This window comes from Sus scrofa, chromosome X (assembly GCF_000003025.6).
Source record: "Sus scrofa isolate TJ Tabasco breed Duroc chromosome X, Sscrofa11.1, whole genome shotgun sequence".
NCBI lineage: Eukaryota > Metazoa > Chordata > Mammalia > Artiodactyla > Suidae > Sus > Sus scrofa.
The window spans coordinates 97,144,289-97,165,187 of NC_010461.5; the positions used below are offsets into that span (position 1 = coordinate 97,144,289).

The window sequence follows — 20,899 nt, forward strand, 5'->3', positions numbered from 1 at the left end:
ATCTCTCTTGGGGGAGGAGGGTTCTGGACAGAACAGCAAGTGCAAAGGCCCTGAGGTGGCAATGTACTTGGTGTGCTGGAGAAATAACCAAGGAGGCCAGTGGGGCTGGAACAGAGGTTTCGGGGAGGCTAGAGTGGTAGGAGGTGAGGTCACAGGGCGGGGTGGGGTTGAGGTAGGGATTTCTCTTTGTCACCCTTTGAACCTGAGTGTACGAGCTCTACAAAGGCTTGTTGAATGAAAGAATAAAGAGTTCAAATGAATAATAGAGAACTGTTGGATTCTGCAATTTTTACTTTATAGATCTATATTTGCTTGAATTCTGTTTTGGGAGGGAAATGATTCATATGATCTATTTTGTAGAGGTTGGACTTTTCAGGAATTGAACCTGACATAAAGCCATTTGAGGAAAAGTGCAATAAACGTTTCCTGGTAAATTGCCATGATTTAACTTTCAATATCTTGGGTCAAGTTGGAGACAATGCAAAAGGACCACCCACAAATGTATGTATGAATTTTCCTTCTACCTCCCTTACACCAGTGCAGTAAGGAAACTATCTTTCTTTCTTTCCTCCTTCCTTCCCTCCTTCCTTCCTTCCCCCCTCCCTTCCTCCCTCCCTCCCTCTCTCTCTCTTTCTTTCTTTCTTTTCTTTCTTTCTCCTAAGAACCGAATTACTGGATAAAGATTCTATTGCTATGTGTTATGATAAATTTGACATGAAAGAATTTCATACATGGCTTTCTTTTGCCAGAATAGGAATATGTTTTCATCTCGAGAGGGTTCACGAAAGTCTTACCTATTGAAAGTAGCAGATAGAATAGGTAGGCTCTTGATGTTCAAGAGGGACATGTTCCCAGAACCTGGAAAATCCTCAAATTTGTAAATTCTACCAGACAATATGACTGCCGTGAAATTGACTCATAGCCATGGAGGAACACAGGTGCCGTGCAGTCAGGTAGCCTCACTCACTGTTCTCATAGACCGAATTCATTGTCTTCTAATTATTAGCTGTCACGGATCATTTGAGTTGCTCAGGAAGACACTAATCTGTGAATGTAAAATCGCCAAAGAGGCTGCATTTTATAGTCATCTTTTTTTTTTTTCGGTTCTAGTTTATCTTTGAACAATATCCACAATGATGATTTATTCCCTTACAAAGTAGCTGAGATGCATTAGCAGACTTTTCTGTGTGTAAAGGGTTAATCTTTATGCCATCTGGCACGAAATTTCTCTTTGTGACCAGCTTTCAGATGCCATCTGTAGAGAGGAATCATGTCTTCCAAAACTGCTGATGGGGCAAAGCTTTTGTCAAGTAATTTGATGTTGACTGATATTAGCTCTTATGAAATGTGTAATCCACTAAGCTGTAACACAGCAAAAAGGATGATTTATTTCTACTCGGTAATCCCGGCATTATTTTTAGGTAATTTCAGTAAGCCTAAGGAGAATTACAGTTTATGCATGGAACAATTGATGGTCTTTCAGTGCGGCTTCTGATTTTTGCTCATCCTTGATAGAAACATATAACTCGTGAAATTATTTGCACCTGACAAAAGTTAAAATGTGGGAGTCTGTTACTGAGAATGCTCTTTCGTATATGCAAATGAGCCATAATGCACGTTCAGCTAAACGTTGAACTCAGAAGGGAACGGTAATCACAGAAACTTGAGGAATTCAAACAAAATTACTTTGTAATGTGTGTCTCTCCTCCCGCCCCAAAATGTAATGGTTTTTCATTCCCAGGTTGAACCTTTTTTTATCAATCTCGCCTTATTTGATGTAAAGAACAATTGTAAGATTTCCGCTGACTTCCACGTAGACCTCAACCCTCCATCTGTCCGTGAGATGCTGTGGGGCCCTTCAACCCAGCTGGCCAGTGATGGAAACCCAAGAGGCTCTTCGCCGGAGTCTTTTATTCATGGAATTGCTGAATCTCAGTTACGCTACATAAAGCAGGTGAGGAATGATCTTTTAGCCTTGGGAGCACATTCAGAAGAAGAAAGAGAAACACCCTTGGGTTATTTCATCGTTTCGGGCCTGGGTTTCCACGGGCATTCGGTCTCTTGTAGGGTCTGGGTATAGATGTTTTTCTGGTGACTGACATTGGAGGGGCAAGAAAGGAAACCAGCCCATATGCTCGTAATAGGTTGGTGAAGTGACATTTTCAGTGGGACCGTGATGTGAATCTCAAAAGGAAATATTTGGTGAGACAGAAAGCAGCGGACACAAACACACCCCTCGTCCATGCGCATACTTTTGAGCAAGGCAGTAAGTACTTGAAAGGCTTGTTTCTTTGAAGAAAAAGTTGACCCTGCAGTAACCTTCCGTCCCGAACTCTTGTTCCCATTCTGAGTAGGTAGTTTTAATGGAGCCTAAATTTAGGCTCTTTAGACAAGGAGTTCTGGTTGAAAAGCAATGGGAGGGAACTGCCTGTGTCACAGCTGTAAAGTTCCGCTCTTCTGCCCTATCTGATGCAAAGAATCCCCTTTACAAGGAGCCGAAGGGTTCCCAGGGATGGCCTTTTGACCTCTGACCAGACTGGAGGCTGTTGGAGATTAGGCAGAGCTGAATTGATGGTTTGCCTTCTTGACTTTTGCACCTGACACTAGAGTGTGGCATCAAATTAAAGTGGGAAGAGGCACAGCAAAGCGGCTCACATGTAAGGAGATTTATTTTACCCCCAAGAAAAACATCGTTCCGGAGTTCCCATTGTGGCGCAGCAGAAACGAATCCGACCAGGAACCATGAGGTTTCGGGTTCGATCTCTGGCCTCGCTCAGTGGGTTAAGGATCCGGCGTTGCCTTCAGCTGTGGCATAGGTCACAGACGCTGCTCGGATCTGGCTTTGCTGTGCCTCTGGTGTAGGCCGGCAGCTGTAGCTCCGAGTCAACCCCTAGCCTGGGAACCTCCATATGCCACGGGTGTGGCCCTAAAAAGCAAAAACCAAACATCATGCCCCCTTTTTTTCTCATTATCAAGATACATACATGATTATGTAGGAAATTCAGGCAATACAAAAAGCAATAATGAAGTAAAAATCACCACACATAAGGGATGGCTGTTAACATTTTGATGAATGTCTTTCTAGCTGTCTCCGTTGTGTACATGTAAACACATACACATTTATGTCTAGTCTTGTACAAACTGTATCATAGTCATGCTCTTTTACACTTTGTTCATTTAACATCATGTTTATTATCCTATGTCAGTATCTCTGGATCAGTCACATTCTTATTGGAGTTCCTGTTGTGGCGCAGTGGCTAACGAATCTGACTAGGAACCATGAGGTTGCGGGTTCGATTCCTGGCCTTGCTCAGTAGGTTAACGACCCGGCATTGCCGTGAGCTGTGGCGTGGGTTGCAGATGCAGCTTGGATCCCGTGTTGCTGTGGCTGTGGTGCAGGCCGGTGGCTACAGCTCCGATTAGACCCCTAGCCTGGGAACTTCCATATGCCACGGGAGTGGCCCTAGAAAAGGCAAAAAGATAAAAAAAATTATATTTTTATTAAAGGCTAAGATGATATTCCATTAAGTGAACTCACTCAGATGTTTCTAATTTTTGGATACCATCAATAACGCTGCATCGAACATCTTTGTGCAAACACATTAGCTCATGTGTTGAATTACCTCTTAGAACAAATTCTAAGCATCAGGGTTTCAGGGTCAAAGATTATGCTCATTGACACATATTGCCCAGTGGTAGGGGAAGACTTGACATGTGTTGTCACTACCCTCTTTGGGCTGTACATCTGTGGTTGTTTTTCCCCACGTTGCCCCTCATTACCTTACATCTCCTTAGTTTGTCACTCAGACCATAGTTGTCACACATGTGACCATTCCACTATGACAGCCTATGCTTATAAAAGAGAGATTGAGATCCTGCTGTGGTGCAGTGGGCTAAGAATCTGGCTGCGGTGGCTGGGGTTGCTTCGGAGGTGCAGGATCAAGCCCTGGCCTGGCACAGGTGGATGAAGGATCTGGCGTTGCCGTAGCTGTGACGTAGGTCACAGCTGCAGCTTGGATTCAGTTCCTGGCAAACTTCCATATGCCATGGGCGTGTCCATAAAAAATAAAAGAGAGAGATTCATCAAGATAGTATTGCAAACATTTGAAAAACTGCTATCGAAGTCTATGTTTAAATTTTTGCACACACTGTCAAATGAGTCCTTCTAAGCCAATGATGCATTTGCGGCATTACTTCACTGTGCTCAGCTGTATGTTCCATGCAAGAAGGTAAAATTGTAGTTTCAGGTGTCATCCCATGTGTAATCTAGGTCAGGAAGAAATTCAGCATTTCTTTAATATCTCTTAAGTGCCAGAATTTTCTATTGGTGACTCGCGTCAACACCGTAGTCTTGTGAAATAGAGTAATGATTGCCGTTCTGAAGCTGAGGAAACTGCACATCTGGAAGGTTAAGGAAGCTGCCCATCGTTACGTAGCCAGTAGTGGTGGAGGCGGGATTTGAACCTAGGTATGTTTGAAAGACCTCAACCAACAACATTAGGCAGAAGTGTATAATTAAGTGCTGATGCGTAAAACACAATGGCAAGTAGAGGCGTTGGAATGGGAGTTGGGGGCGGTCGGGGCGGGGGGCAGTCAGCGGTTGGGAGCTCACAGCACAGAAGATGTGGGACGTGACAGAGGCTTCAGAGGCATAGACGAGAGCTGGAGTCGTGATGGAGGACAATCGGCAGTGGCCTCAAATGACGTTATCATTTTGCATCCTTTATTCAGATCAACTAAAGATACTAGGAAGCCGTCATGTGCTTCAAATGGTCGAACTTTTTATTTTTCTTGTAATGGCCACACCTGTGTCACATGGACGTTCTCAGGCTAAGGGTCGAATTGGAGCTGCAGCTGCCATCCTACGCCCCCTGCCACGGCCACAGCGATGCCAGATCCCAGCCACGTCTTGCAGCCTACATACACTGCAGCTCACGGCAACGCTGGATCCCAAACCCACTGAGCGAGGCCAGGGATCAAACCTGCATCCTCATGGATCCTATTTGGGTTCTTAACCTGCTGCGCCACAACAGGAACTCTAAATTGAACATTTTATTTTGAAGAAGTCTTTTTCTTCAACTGCATCCTAGTCCTAAACGGCAAGAGGGAGAGACTTAATGTTAGCCGATTGGAGCACGAATCTCAGCCCATCGATTTTGTTTTCGGCCTTTTTTTCCCCCAGTATTTCTCTAGGTACTTGATCTGTATGAAGTCATTTAATTCTTATGACACTCCACGAACCTAAGCAGGTTCTAGTCCTATCCCCCTTTTATAGATGAGGGAACTGAGGCACGGGGCAGTCAAGTGACTTGTTCAAGGTCACAGAGCTGATGAGGTGAGGAACGGGCCCTGAACCGACGATGCCTAGCAGGCTCTCAAACCCAACTTCCTCCCCATCCCCCCCGACCCGGACCCTGGACAGCGGGAGACAGCCCAGTCCGCCAGCATTCCTGGAAACGGCTGTCTGGCATCCCTGTCCCCTCCGGCAAGGCTGTGTAGGTGGCGGTATTGTCTATAGGAAGGGGCCGCTCCCCAGGCTTGGTGGATGGTGGGGGTTTGGGGGCCGTTCTGGGCCCTCCCCATCCTTTCCTTAGAGTCCTTCTCTCTGCTGGCTTCTTGAGGAGCAGCAACAGGTGGCCACCGGAAAAGGAGGATGCTGGGTCCCTCGAGTACATTTTTGCCTTCCTGACACCAAACAGCCGCTGTGACCAGCCACTGCCCTCTCAGCTGCCCGGCGGTTCCTTCCCAGATGCGTTGACAGAGCTCTGTCCCCCGTGTCCCCCAAGCTGACCTTGGGTTGGGGTTGTGGGGGGAGCTCTGGACTCTCGGGGGTCTGCTTCCTTGTCACTTGTGGGCTCCCCACTGGGCAGCAGCCGTTGTTGGGCTGGCAAAAAGGTGACACTACTGCTACATGCCCTGCCACGCCCTAGGGGGCTGTGTAAGTGCTGAGGACTGTGGGTGGGGACCTGACCCCTTCTTTTCAGGCGAAGGTCACTAAGGTAGGTAAGAGTAGGGGACACTGGTGGGGGACAGACACATCCATGCCTCCTTGGTGGACAAAGAGGGCTGGGTCAGTGACCTTGTCCCAAAGAGCCAGACTCCTGGCCCACACAGGATACCTGGTGTTCTCTGGCTACCCTTCTGTGTTCTGGGGACAGAGGGAGAGCTGAACGCTGATGGGACAAAAGGAAAAACAGCCCAGAGAGCGTTCCACCATGCTGGCACCCCTGCTCATTTGAACAGTGAGCATCTCTGTGCCTCGGCATCCTCATCTGTAAACTGGAGGTAACCATTGTAACTGCATGGGGGGGGCTGTGAGGCTCACACAAGGTGTACCCCCACCCCCAGAAAGCACTCAGCCCTGTACCAGACCCACTGCATTTGCTCAGCAGCGGTCCCGGTAATCACAGATAAACGAGTGAAAGCAGCTTGCTCTCAGCAATTGTCAAATCCTTTAAAAAGTCAATATTTCTTGCCAGCATCAGTACAGGGAGATGTCAGGAGTGCTGGGCCTGGGGAACAATAGGTGCTCAGTGAATGTGAGGGTGGTAGTCATCGGTGTCGCTGTCCTCGTCCAGCTTTATCGCGTGAGATGCTGGGTGCCTGGGTTCGAGGCCAAGAGGCTTTGTACTCTGGGCTGTATCATCTGAAAGCCCTGGCTGCAATCTTCACCCACTTACTCACCGCCTGAACCTCTCGAAGCCTCGGTTTCTTAATCTGTAAAATGGGTATCTAGTAGCACCTGCGTCGACGGTTTTTATGAGACTAAAGGAGAGGATGCCCGAAAACCATCCAGCGCAGTTATGTGACCATCGGAAAGCATGAGATCAAGCACTCGAGTGTGCTGAGCAGGGGCCACTGGAGCAGTCTGCCGGCTGCATCTCACTCACAGCCCCGGCAGCATGCTCTGGCAGAACCAGAGATCGAGGGCTGTGACCTTGAGACGCTTTGGGCTATTTTGGTCATAACCAGGTACCTAATGGGCATTACTTCATTTAGTCCCCTCAAGAAGATTACACAAGAGCTATTACCATCATCAGCCCCCATTTCATGGATGAGACATCTGAGATGTAGAGAGGATGTGACTTGCCTAAACCCATCAGGGTGGAGTCTGAATTGGAACCTAGGAAATGTGACTCCCGAGCAAGTTTTTCACCACTTTCTTCCATGCTTGCTGCTTGGGGATTCAAAGCTGAATCAGCCGTCATCCGGGATCCTTAGAAGCTGTTGGATTGGGGAGAGTTACTTAGCATCCTACGCTCAGTTTCCTCTTCTTTGCTGTCTACCTCAGACCATTCTATCTGGAACAGATGAGCTAATGCGTCTGAAATGCTTTGAAAACTGGAACGCACTATCTTAACGCAGTTGGTAATATACCAAGCAGAAAAATAAAACTTCGTAGAGCCTGAATGATGGATTTTTCCACTTGAATTTGTGTGTGTGGTGCTCCTTTAAGCAACACACATAACCGACGAAGAGGCTCTTCAGGAGATATTATAGTTGGAAGGAGCTGAACTGGACAGGAGATGATCTGGCTGTTCTACGTGCCGTCAGAGAAAACCCATGGAACCTGGCTTGCGTCTCCATTACTACCTGAAATAAAATGTATGGGAACAAAAGGAGTTTTGCATCCTCTGTCTTCTGCCTTTACATTGAGAGCGCCAGAGCTCTTTAACTGCAGCAAAGGAATGTTTTCTCTAGGATCATTTAGCCTTTGTGCCATGCAGAGCTGTAAAGCATTTTCTTCCTTCTTCCCCGCTATTAGTGGTTAAGTGTGAGTGAATTGCCCTGAAGTTACATGCAGCTACATTTAAAAATGCATATCTCAGAGTTCCCGACTAGTATCCTTGAGGATTCAGGTTCAGTCCCTGACCTCACTCATGGGTTAAGAATCCAGCGTTGCCATGAGCTGTTCTGTAGGTTGCAGACACGGCTCGGATCTGGCGTTGCTGTGGCTGTGGTGTAGGCCAGCAGCTGTAGCTCCGATTCGACCTCTAGCCTGGGAACCTCCATATGCCGCAGGTGCGGCCCTAAAAAAGCAAAAAAAAAAAATAAAAGCACATATCTTGTTCCACTTGAGAAATGCATACTGTCTTAGTACATGCCACTTAAGCCAAACAATATAAGACGTATTGATTAGGTCAAAGGATACACCTTGAAAACACAGCCAAGCACAAGAGGCTAAACAGCCATGGTGACACCTGTACTTTGGGGACTAATAGATGTGAAGTTGGTGACAAAATTGTAAATCCCTTCTGAAAGGAAATGCTGTCTATTACCAGGGTCCTGGACATGATCCTGTGTTGAATATCAACATTCCGTGCTCAACACATCACTGGAAATCACTAAACAACTGTATATAGGCAGTTAAATTAAAAAAAAAAGTCTAGGAGTTCCCGTCATGGCGCAGTAGTTAATGAATCCGACTAGGAACCATGAGGTTGCGGGTTCGATCCCTGCCCTTTCTCAGTGGGTTAAGGACCTGGCGTTGCCGTGAGCTGTGGTGTAGGTCGCAGACGCGGCTCGCATCCCGCGTTGCTGTGACTGTGGCACAGGCTGGCGGCTACAGCTCCGATTAGACCCCTAGCCTGGGAACCTCCATATGCCGTGGGAGCGGCCCTAGAAAAGGCAAAAAAACAACAAAAAAAAAAGTCTAATGGAAGGAATTTTTTTTTCCCCAGGGAATTTTCTCAGTGACGAATCCACATCCTGAAATTTTCCTAGTTGCGAGAATTGAAAAGGTACTCCAAGGAAACATCACGCATTGTGCAGAACCCTACATCAAAAATTCCGACCCGGCGAAGGTATTTCTAAAGATTGGGAGTGTTTCAGCCTAATGTAGAATTTGCCTTTTACTGATATTTATTTTTTTAATTTTTATTTATTTATTTTTTGCTTTTTAGGGCCGCACCTGTGGCATATGGAAGTTCCCGGGCTGGGGTTGAATCAGAGCTGCAGCTGCCAGCCCACGCCACAGCCACAGCAATGCAGGATCCAAGCTGTGTCTGCCACCTACACCGCAACTCATGAGCGGGGCCAGGGATTGAACCCGCGTCCTCAAGGATACTAGTCGGGTTCGTTTCCGCTGAGCCACAATGGAAACGCCGCCTTTTACCGATATTTTAAATGGTATTGTCAATTACTCCCTTCAAAAGAAGAAAAAACCCCAGAAAACAAAAGCGAACATTCTCTCAGTATGGAGTATATTCTGAAAATATTGTGTGCTGTGTGAGTATGCCCACCAAAGCTTCACTGTGACTCCCCCTTGCCCCTTTCATGTGTGTCCTTTTTGCAGGATAGTCTGATTTGGGCTTGTTTCTCAAAATAAGATCTCAAGGCTTTTGGGCAACCTCTGTTCATTGACACTGTATCCTGGGCAACAGGTACTCTTTCTTTACTCCCAGCCCTGCAGACAGCCCTAGAATGTCAGAGCTAGGAGGGTTAATATGATCCAGTCCTACAGTTTCCTAACGCCAGTCTGTACTCAGATTTGCTCCTGTCTGTGATGAACTAAGAAAGACAAGATAGTGAGCCATGTGTGGAGCTTCAATATTCCATTCAAAGGGCTCCCCTTTACTCTGAGATTTGTGCTCTTCCAACGCTTTAAACATTACATCCGTCTTTCCTGAAATGTTGGCATATGAAATGGTGGGGACTGTTTTTACATCTTTTTTTTTTTTTTTTTGGTCTTTTTAGGGCCGCACCTGTGGCATTTGGATGTTCCCCGGCTAGGGGTCAAATCCGAGCTACAGCTGCCGGCTGATGCCACAGCCACAGCAACACCAGATCCAAGCTTCATCTGCAACCTACACCATAGCTCACTGCAATGCCAGATCCTCAACACACTGAGCAAACCTAGGGATCAAACCCGCATCCTCATGGATACTAGTTGGATTCATGTCTGTTGCACCACAATGGGAACTCCCTGTCTAATGTCTTTCGATGGCAACCTTAAAGGTTAGCAGTCGTTCACATTTCTGGATCATGAAATCCAAACTTTTGGAAATTATCCATCGAATCCTCTCCTCTCGTTTTATAAATGAAAAAAACCGAGGCCCAGAGACAGAAAGCACTGTCCATGGCACAGTTCATTAGTGGCCTTCCAGCTGCTGAGTATTTACAAGAGTTGCTCTGTTGTACATGGCATTGAGTTGTGTATTCTAATAGTGTTTATTAAGTGGGAGATGCCGAGGAGACATATGACTAATTTGCAGGAGGGAAGAAAGTCTCAACAATATAGATAAAAGCCTCTAGTGTTCTGTATCCCTAGGGATAAGCATACAGACAGCATTTCACAGCCTGTTTAGACTCTATAGTCAGTTAATCTCCTTTGTCATCTCTCAGTGTCTGTGCAAACTTCAGCTCCTGCCCACACTAAACTAATTGCATTGATTCTTGGTCATTTGGCTTTTATCTTGGGAGTAAAAAGTCAACCGTACCCAGAACAAACTTCTCCCAAGAATGATGAGTGCTTGCCTGCTCATGTGTGAAAGGAAATACACATTAAAACTGCTGAAATTTTTCCCAGTAGTGATGTTTGGTACAAGCCATGCCCTTCATCTGTTTTGTCTGTCTTCTGATCGCTGGATGAGGGCTCTGGTGATAAGAAACACAGAACCTTTAGGAAATACTTTGTCTTGAAAAGTGGGTGGCTGATGTATATTGTGTTTTATTTGTAGCTATTTCTATATATTTTCCCCTCAATTTTGATGTTTTCTATCAGTAAGTTGGGCAACTTATTTTGGGGGGCGAGTCTCTGGTGGTTTGGACAAATATGAGCCTCTCTTCTTATTTCTGACCTTAGACGGCCCAGAAGGTGCACAGGACAGCTAAGCAAGTGTGTAGCCGACTTGGACAATACAGGATGCCCTTCGCTTGGGCTGCCAGGTTTGTACAAATATAATCCTGAGCCATCGATTCCTGCACATATGTGAAGCCCAGTGCTGTTGTCTTTCCAAGCAGCTCTCAGAAGTCTGTTTCTGACAAGGTGGTTCTATTTTGGGACACTTGGGATGTGTCTCGGTCCATTTGGGCGGCTATAACAAGAGACATTTATCTTCTATGATTCTGGAAGTTGGAAGTCCGAGATGAGGGTGCCAGCATGGTTGGGATCTGGTGAGGACTCGCTTCCAGGTTGCAGATAACCAACTTCTTGTATCCTCACGTGGTCAAAAGTGGGTGGGCCAGCTCTCTGGCCTCTTAAAAGGGCACTAATCCCATTCGTGAGAGCTCCATCCTCATGACCGAATCACCTCCCAAAGGCCCCACCTCCAAATATCATCACCTTGCGGATTAGATTTCAACATAGGAACCTTGGGGGTGGGGGTGGGGGGAGAGAACACAGACATCCAGTCCATGACACGATATAAAAATTCTTTCTCTTAGAATTTGCTGTGCCTCAAAGACCCTTTCATTTCTTTCAAATGTCTTGCTTCAGGGAAATTTTCTTTGGCTTGGGTTACTGATCTGACTGACACCACTTAATTTTAGAGCGTTTTAAAGCAGAGCTTATTTGCTAAAGTGATGGAATTTTTTCCCCCAGAAAACCAGAAATTGTAGTGGATTATGTACAATATGCCCACTATTTCAGAGTTGGCTGGGTTTATGCTCTGAAAAGCCATCAGAGAGTAATTCTGAAAAACACACTAAAAATTAGAAGGCAAAGAATGCAGTTGTTAAGTGCAAGACTGTAATTACTTACTAGAATTTCTTGCTTCTTGATGACAAATTTGGCAACCCCTTCAGGGTCGTGTGTTAGGAAGTGTGTTATCTCTACCACATATCTGAGGATGGGTTACATGATTTTTCCCCAAATCTTGCAAGTCTACCTACAGTGATGACTTAGAATGGGTTTCTTGTGTATTCTCCCTTTGAAGTACCCCTTCACTGGCTTGGTTGTGGCCCAGCCTGTGCAGTTCCCTGGGACTTCTGAGGAAAGGGCACCATGTTCTGAATAATTCAATCAATTATGTTCAGTGGGTGCTGGGGAGTAGCATAAGGATAGGCGATTCGAAGATAATTAACTCTTCTGTCCCTGTTTATAATCATTGCATTTGGGGGAAGGTCTCTTAATGCATTGTATGTTGGTGGATGGAAGGCACCTCGTCCTTGTGCTGCAAACGGGTAAGAAACAATAGCCAAGGCTAGGTCAAGGGCAAAGAGTAGTGGAGAGCGGTGTATTTAAGTGTTGTAGGTGGGAAATATGGCTTGTGGCTATAAGGATACTCAGTGATGCCTCAGCTGCTGTTGCTGCTGTTGTTATTTTTAGTAATTAAGTGCTAAATCTGTGCAAGGCAGAGGTCTAAGTGCTTAATGTATACTTCCCTAAGAGATAGGTGCTGTTCTTCCCCCATGTTGGAGATAAGGAAATTGAGTCATGAAAGTAAAAAGAGAAATCCTTGCCCAGGTTCACATGGCATGTGCGTGAGCAGGGCTCAGAACCCATGGCACCTGATTCAGAGGTCGCTCTAGACCCCCGTGGCACACTGCCCCCAGCGCCCCATCAGGCCATAGCAGTGGCTGCTTTATGCTGATTTGCCAGTGGGAAAATAAATTTTAAAATCTTCTGAGTCAGAAGCTTTGATCTCCAGTTCTGATGAGGGATTGTGCTATTTTTTTTTCCCCTTTCTGAATTGTTTTGGTTGTCAGCAGTAGCAGGAACTCACTGTAAAGGCTTGGTTGGGGTATTGTAAAGAGATAAACCCCTGCCTACTGAAAACAGAGGAGGTATGCTCACAAGTAGGAACGATGGTTAATGCCCACAACCACATTTTCAGAGGCTCTGCCGGGGCAATGATGTTTCTGGCTATAGCTGCTTCCAGTGTGTTGGGTGCTTGTCCGCTACTTCCCATTTTAGCAATAAATAGCTGCTTGAACAAAGAAGAAGGCGAGAGGGAGGGAAGAATTCCAGTTCATATTGGAAACTCTCTAAATTGCTCTTAAAGATCTACTTTAACTTGTATCATCTTTGAGATATGTTTACCTTTGATTAAAATGCACATTTTCTCTGTCCAACTTGATGAGTTTTCACAGATGCATCAGTCAGGTAACTGCCACCCTCACCAAGTGGTAGAACATATCTGTCACTCCAGAGGGTTTCCTCATGTCCCTAACCAGTCAGCCATCCCACCCCCACCAAGGCACCCACTGACCCTAGATGACTTTGACCTATTATAGACCTTCAGATAAATGGAATCATGCAGTATGTACTCTTGCATTTGGTTTCTCAGGCTCAGTCCGGTTTTGGTTTCATCCATTATGTTGCATGTATCAGTTGTTCTTTTTGTTTGTTTGTTTGTTTGTTTTGCTTTTTAGGGCCATACCCGTGGCATATGGAAGTTCCCAGGCTAGGGATCCAATCAGAGCTACAGTTGCTGGCCTACACCACAGCCACAGCAACGCGGGATCTGAGCTGCATCTGCGACCTCCACCACAGCTCACGGCAACACCAGATCCCTGACCCACTGAGTGAGGCCAGGGATCGAACCCGCATCCTCATGGATACTAGTCGATGCGTCACAATGGGAGCTCCTCGGTTGTTCATTTTGAGTAGCATTCCATTGTATGAGTATACTTCAGTTTGTTTGTCCAGTCACTTGTGGATGAATATCTGGGTTGTTGCCAGTTTGGGGCTATAACAAATAAATCTGCTATGAACATTCAAGTATCATGTGGAAATATGCCTAGGAGTGGAGTTGCAGGATCAGAAGCTAGGTGTATGCCTGACTTCATGAGAAACTGCCCAACTGTTTTCCAAAATAGTTTCACCACCCCTAGCACTATTTTACCTTAATTTATCAATATTTTAGAATTAAAAATTAGTAAATACTTAGGAAAAAAACCTTCTGTTGCTGTTTTAGACCCATTTTCAAAGATGTTCAAGGCTCTCTGGACCTGGATGGGAGGTTTTCTCCTTTGTATAAACAAGACAGCAGCAAGCTCTCAAATGAAGACATTCTGAAATTGCTCTCGGAATATAAGAAGTAAGTGTATGGAGTTATTGCAGTCAATCAATAAATTAGACGAATTATAATTTCTTAACATGATGAATGTGAGTCATATATGGGAGAAATCCCATGCTTTGGAGCATTTGGATTTGGAAGTTTGGAGATAAGGTAATCAATGCATTTAGTCCTCGTATTTTTTCAGTATAAAATATTGTTATTTTATATCTAGGCCAGAGAAGACCAAATTGCAGATTATTCCTGGGCAGCTAAACATCACAGTGGAATGTGTTCCTGTGGATTTATCAAGTAAGAACTTACGTGTTGCACATAAACCTTAAGGGCTATGTTTGAATCTCAGGTTTTTATCTTTTCAATATTTTCTTGAGGTTTCCGGGGTGTATTAGTTTCCTAGGGCTGATGTAAGAAAGTATTACAAACCGGGTGGCTTAAAAGGACCAATTTACTCTCTCGTGGTTCTAGAGGCTAGAAGTCAAAATCAAGGTCTCAGCAGGCCATGCTCCCTCTAAATGGGCTAAGGAAGATTTATCCCTTGCCTCTTCTCAGCTTCTGGTAGCTCCTGGCTCTCCTTGGTATCCTTTGGCTTGTAGCCATATCACCAATCTTGGCCTGTCCTCATGTGGCCTTCTAAGAGCACCAGTCACTGGATTATAGGGCCTACTTTCATCCCGTTTGACCTCATCTTAACATCTTAACTTGCATCTGCCAAGACCCTGTTTCCAAGTAAGGTCACATTCTGAGCTTCCAGTGGACATGGATTTTGGTGGGACACTCTTCAACCCCATATGCCTGGTGCATAGTTACAGATTAAGGAGTAAATTAAACTGGTATCATCAGATTCTGTTTTGTGTATAACATATGATGTTGTGAGTGTGCTCCAGTCAATTTCTGCTCCTTTTGCCTTGGCTAAGTTTCATCAGAGAAGGGGTCAAAAAGAAAGGAGCATTTCTTTTCTTGTCTAAAAACAAGACCCTATGATCCCAGGAGAAAAACGGACCGAAGACCCAAAAGACAATGGCAGGAAATAAAATGACTGCTAAATATTTGAAAAATGTTCAGTCTCAGTAGTTAGGCCACCAGCATAGATTTAAACATGTAAGCTTTGTGATGTTTTTGTTATTAATCTCTCAGATTTACAAAAACAACGTGGAACTAACACTGGCTAGGCCTTGGCCAGGCACCATCACCTGTTACAGACAGGAGTGCAGTTTGGCCATAGAGATCTATGAGTGTCCGTAACCAAGGCATTCCCCTTCTGAGATTCTATTGATCCACGTATTCGCCGAGTCAGCACTTATTGAGTAAATGTGATTGAACACCTCCGAGATGCTTCAAAAGCATGGTGATTAAAGTCTAAAAGGAGTGACAGGCATTACACAAGAAAACAAATAAATGAGTAATTGCAGTCCGTGATTGGGTGGGCTGCTTTAAAGTCGCTGGCCGAGGAAGGCTCACCGTGTGGCCCAGCCGGCATGCAGGGGTTGGGACTGTTCATGCCGCTCCGAGGGTGTCACATATGTAGCGATCTTGACGTGGGCACTTGCTCGCTGGGGTGTGTGTGAACGGAAAGGAAGCCAGGATGGCTCTAGTGTGGTGTGTGATGGGAACAGGGGACCCAGGAGATGAAGCAGGAGAAGGAGGAAGAATCACATCAGGCAGAGACTTGTAAAGACCATGGTCACGCCTTCAAAGACTGGATTTCATTCCAAGGACAATGAGATGTCACCAAAGGATTCTAAGTAGCAACATGGCAATTGACATTTTCAAACATCTGAGAGTACAGTGGCTTATTTTTTTTTTCCTAAAGAAATAATGGGAAGTGTAGACAGGAGCTTATGCATAAAGATGTTCTTTGTAGTGTTGTTTCTATCGGAGGGGAAAACGGGAAACAACCAAAGGTCTAACACTGTCAGTGTGGTTAAGGCAATTATGGTGTAAACTTTATGCAGCTATGAAAAAATGATGATTACAAAGAGTTCATGGAAGAAGACATCAGATAACATGCCAGAAAAACCCACAACAGGATAAAATGGAGTTCCCTTGTGGCACAGCAGGTTAAGGATCTGGTGTTGTCACAGCTGTGGCAAGGGTTCAATCCCTGGTCCAGGAACTTCCACATGCCGTGGATGTGGCAAAAATAAAATACTAAACCTACCCTAAAAGAAATATTGAAAGGTCTCCTCTAAATAGAAAATAATGTACATCAGTTACACAGTTTAAGAAATCATTTGTGGAGTTCCCCTTGTGGTGTAGCAGATTAAGGATCTGACGTTGTCACTGCAGCAGCTTAGGTCGCTGCTGTGGCTTGGGTTTGATCCCTCACCTGGGAACTTGCGTATGCCACAGGCGTGGCTCGAAACCAAAAAACAACAGGATAAAGTTCTACATACAGTAGGATTCTTATATAAAACATGCATAGAAAGACTAGAAGAAAATATGCCAAAATATTAGCAGTAATTATCTTTGGGTAGTGAAATGCTCACTTGTTTCTGTGTACCTTTATACCTCCAGATAGTCTATTGGAAGTATTGCCATAATAGAAAACCAGACCCGAGGAAAAATCTTGTGTCCTCAGATCTGACTCTCCTGGGTCTTCCTTCTCCATCAGTATCACTCTGCAGCAAGGACCAGCAGTCTTAGAGCCCCTTAAGTGTGTGAACAACCTTTACTGCAAGTGGCCACCTCACTAACATGTGCTGCTACCCTTCTCTGAGACATTGTGTTTTCCACGTTCGAGAGGATTGAATTTATTATGGGTGACACACCGTAAGAGCTACAGTTTCAGAAGGCTGCCATTATGTCTTAAGTGAAAATTTGCACCTGCACCAAGTTAACGTTTTAAAAGTGGCTAGCCGTGAGCTAATTGGAGGCATGAATGTGCTGTTACTTCCCTGATGCTGATAAAAATTTGCCAGTGAAAGCTAAATTGCAGTCACAGGAGAAAAAAAAAACGTAGTGGATTTCTTTGCAGAGTTTAAATTTATCAAAATTATGGTGTGTTATATTTGGCAAATCACTCTATGTTGAGAATGAAATAGCAATCCACGCCTGGTTTGAAGGGTTTCACTAAAGTCAGCATCAGGCTACTTACTCCATCTTGTTCTTTGTGTTCTTAAAGGGGTCGTGTAACTTTCGGTCCATCACTGAGAGTTCTGTTTGTGAAACTGCTCTCTGAGAACACAATCTATGTATATTTTTATAAATGCAGGAATGTGTTAATGATTGTTAAATGGTGTCATCTTTGCCTGCGTTTTTTTTTTTCCACTATAGATTGTATTACTTCTTCATATGTGCCCCTGAAGCCTTTCGAAAAGAGTTGTCAAAATATGACTGTGGAAGTTGAAGAGTTCGTTCCAGAAATGACAAAATATTGTTATCCATTTACTATTTACAAAAACCATCTGTATGTATATCCCTTGCAATTAAAATACGATAGCCAGAAAACATTTGCCAAGGTAAACAATGTAAACTCTACATTTGGGGGTGTAAAATGTTCTTTATCATCTTCTCGTCTTGCGCCTCATGTTGAATGATGAATCATTTTAGGCAAGGAACATTGCGGTCTGCGTGGAATTCCGGGATTCCGATGAAAGCGATGCCAGCCCCCTAAAGGTTGGTTTGTGATACGGATAAGTGTGCATTCTTAGTAGAGACAGAGCTTTTGGCACTGGGTGGTTTCATATGCTAAACGTAATGTGTTTAAACATCGAAACATGTACTAAAGTGACAACTGTAATACTGTCTTTTCTACTCTCACACATTTAACTCTAAGAATGAGGTAACTATTTGAAAAAAGAGCAAAATGAGTGGGGAGCATATCTAGCTTTAAAAATGAGTCAGCTGCCTTTGCCAGATTGTTGCTTCTGCTGCACAGCGATTTTGCACTGCTCCCGTGCCTACTCACGAGGTCGTTTTCTCCCAAGACCCGACAGTTTATAACGGTACCATCAGGGGAGTATAAAACTCCTTTCTCCTTGAAACCTGAACAGGCTTCAAGCTGACAGAAGCACAGCATGACTGCTTTGATCTGAAATATGACTTCTGCTCTGGAGCTGGCCACATGGTGCCTCCAAACTTGAATTAGTGATCTACGAAAAGCGTCTTAGCATTATCTAAATACCTGTCACTTCACAGCGCCCCTACGTTTTCACTCTTTATAGCCACTTTGTACTTTTGGCTCTTTAGCCCATTCATCAGAGGCCTGAGAGAGAAGGCAGAACGTCTAGCCATCACGAAGTGTGTATCTGCTCCCCGCCGCCCCCTTCTCTAGCTTGAGCCTGAACCAGACAGATGGATGACGAGTCTTCCACTTAAACCACCCAGGGAAAGAGGCTGCAGTGTCCCCAATTAAGTCAGTGAATGGTGTAATAGCTCCTACCTTGGAAAAGAGATTTTTGTTTTTTCACAGAGAAACCTGAGTTAAATTAAGGATTAGCTGGCTCAAATGAGGTGTATTTTCTCTGAGTCTCCCTTCAGTGCAGATGAGAATAACCTTTTTTTTCTTTACCCCCGTGCAATATACTTAAAGATTCTTAGGTTACCTCCCCTGCGGATTGCTTTCATAACCACATTTAAGGCGAGCTGATGCTGCACCTCCATGGAGTCTCAGTTTCATTTCTTAGCTGGCTTGGAGGCTGGCTCCGAAGTCGCCCGAGTGAGGCACTTAGGACCTTGGCAGGCTGACTCCATTTTCATCCCTGAACTCCTTATCCTTAGGCCCATGGAAGTGTGAGATGAAATCGGAACTTTCCATGGAACCAGAGAAATAGCCTTCCCAGGTGGTTTATTGGTGGAGCAGCGAGCCGGTGGCTCTTAAAATGTGGCTCATAAAGTGAGAGAACAGTAAGCTTGTCCATAGCTTAATGGACCTTCAGTTGCTAATTCCTTTAGGCTAGGGGTGGATCTGCTGTGGGTTCTGTTGGGTTAACTCCTCGCCTTGCCCACTGCGCAGTGAGTGTTCAGCAAATGTCACTGACCAAGGAGGGGAGCTTCTCATATTAAGAAGTGCAAATAGACAAGAGACGTGAGTTTTCCAGGCCTAGTTGGAGAGCGATTCCCTTCCAAATGCTTAGAAGCGTTCCGTCTCTTACTGTCAGCTAGGTTGGAATTATATTTCTTTGATGGCCGGAAATTCAGAAGCATCCAGGCAGCCAAGTTAGGCGATGTCTGGAGGTGGTGTCTGGCATGACTGTAAATGATTTGGAATTTACAGGCTCATGGTGAGAGCCGGGTGGGCTTGGCCGTGACCCTGTGCTCACAGATGCCTCTAACTGTATGTGGTTCTGTAGCGTCACGTTTAAAGGCTGGCGTCGAGAGGGGTGACTCTGTTTCCTTCTTTTTGCAGTGTATTTATGGAAAACCGGCGGGTCTGTTTTTACCACAAATGCTTATGCAGTTGTCTCGCATCACAACCAGAATCCAGAGTTCTATGATGAGGTAAAACACATTATCCTGAAATTGATACAACGCGGTGGTTGCTCTCCGTTTTCTCTTTGCATCACGGCCGATACGGTATCTGCATTTTCAATCCCTGAAGGTTTTGTCCCATGGAAATAGAACATGTCACATCAAAACAAGGGGCCCCTGCCTGGCTTGGTGCCCTTTGATGACAGTGGAAGATCAGCCCACGAATTGAAGGGGCTCTGGCAGGAGATAATGTAGGAAACAGACACCAGACGGCAGCGAGGCATCCAGCCCCCGCTTTGACAACTGGCTCCATGACCTGGAGCAAGTCCCTTGCCCTTTCTAAGCCTCCATTTCCAAAGCTTGAAAATAAGAACATTAGAAGGGATTTTTCTGAAGGCCCTTCTAGCTCTTTCCTCCTGTGATTACGTGGGGGAGGCTGCAGCCTCCCAGTAAGTGACCTGCTTCCGGAGACACAGCGGCGTGGCGAGGCCATGGAATCCCATTGGCTGCATTCAGTGCCTCAGTGCAGCCATCAATAGCGTCAGTGCTATGACAGGATAAGCTTTTCAGGGAGAAGATTTCCCTGCCTTTCCTCTCTGAGGACACATTGAGGACACCCACTCCCATTTGCAAAGTTTATTCACCTTGAGAGGAAGAAAATATCTTGGATTTTTAAAAAAAATTTTTTTATTATAGTTGATTTACTGTAATGCAGTGTCCTGTCAATTTCTGCTGTTCAGTAAAGTGAACCATACATACATAAACACATTCTTTTTCTCACATGATCCTCCATCATGTTCCATCACAAGTGACTGGATATAGTTGCCTGTGCTATAGAGCAGGATCTCATTGCTTATCCACTCCAAAGGCAATAGTTGGCTTCACTAACCCCCAACTCCCGGTTTTGGGGGTTTTCACACCCGTTGCAGATGACCTTGTCCTACTGACTCAGGAACTCCCTAGCTCACTCCTGAGTTGAGTTGAAGAGAAGGTGTTTGGTTCTGTTTTTTTTTTTTTTTTTAATTTTTTAGATTCTATTGGAATAGAGGGGCTGGCGTGCTCTCTCGGTCTCAGCGTGCCCTTCCCCCATCAGCCTCTCTGACCTTATCTCTGCCTCCTTCTTCTTCCCGATGCTCCTCTATCTCTGTGTCTCTGTGCCCTTCCCAGGGTTTCTCTGAGTGTCTCTGTCACAGCCCCTTCCCGTCTGTATGTCTCCAGCTGATCCAAATCCACAGGCTGCTTTTCATCCCTCCATGTGTCCATGGAGCCCGGATGGGCATCCCCAGCCAGAAGCTCTGCTGGTTCTGCTGCTCAGGCCCCACGTCTCCATTCCTGGCTTGGTCTGAACCCTTCCCCCCTGCTGTCCTGACTGCCCCGCCCAGCTGCCGGCATCCGGAGGCCTTATACCCCAGGCCTAGGCTCGCCCATCCCTTCTCAGTCCAGTGCCCCTGCTTTCGTGGAGGATGAGGAGGAGGGTAGCGGTGCTTTTGTGCCACCCAGGGAGGGGGTATGGCTGTATTTATGTGCAG

General features: G+C 45.4%; 1 protein-coding gene across 1 annotated transcript in view; it reads left to right on the forward strand.

Annotated features, from left to right (window-relative positions):
• DOCK11 (dedicator of cytokinesis 11) overlaps positions 1–20,899 on the forward strand; it is a 199,041-nt gene that overhangs the window by 75,801 nt on the left and 102,341 nt on the right. The window contains 10 exon segments of the mRNA XM_021080484.1: positions 361–501; positions 1,742–1,954; positions 8,682–8,804; positions 10,805–10,887; positions 13,860–13,982; positions 14,176–14,252; positions 17,235–17,419; positions 17,511–17,576; positions 19,309–19,330; positions 19,333–19,400. Of these exon segments, the coding sequence (XP_020936143.1) occupies positions 361–501; positions 1,742–1,954; positions 8,682–8,804; positions 10,805–10,887; positions 13,860–13,982; positions 14,176–14,252; positions 17,235–17,419; positions 17,511–17,576; positions 19,309–19,330; positions 19,333–19,400 (1,101 nt within the window).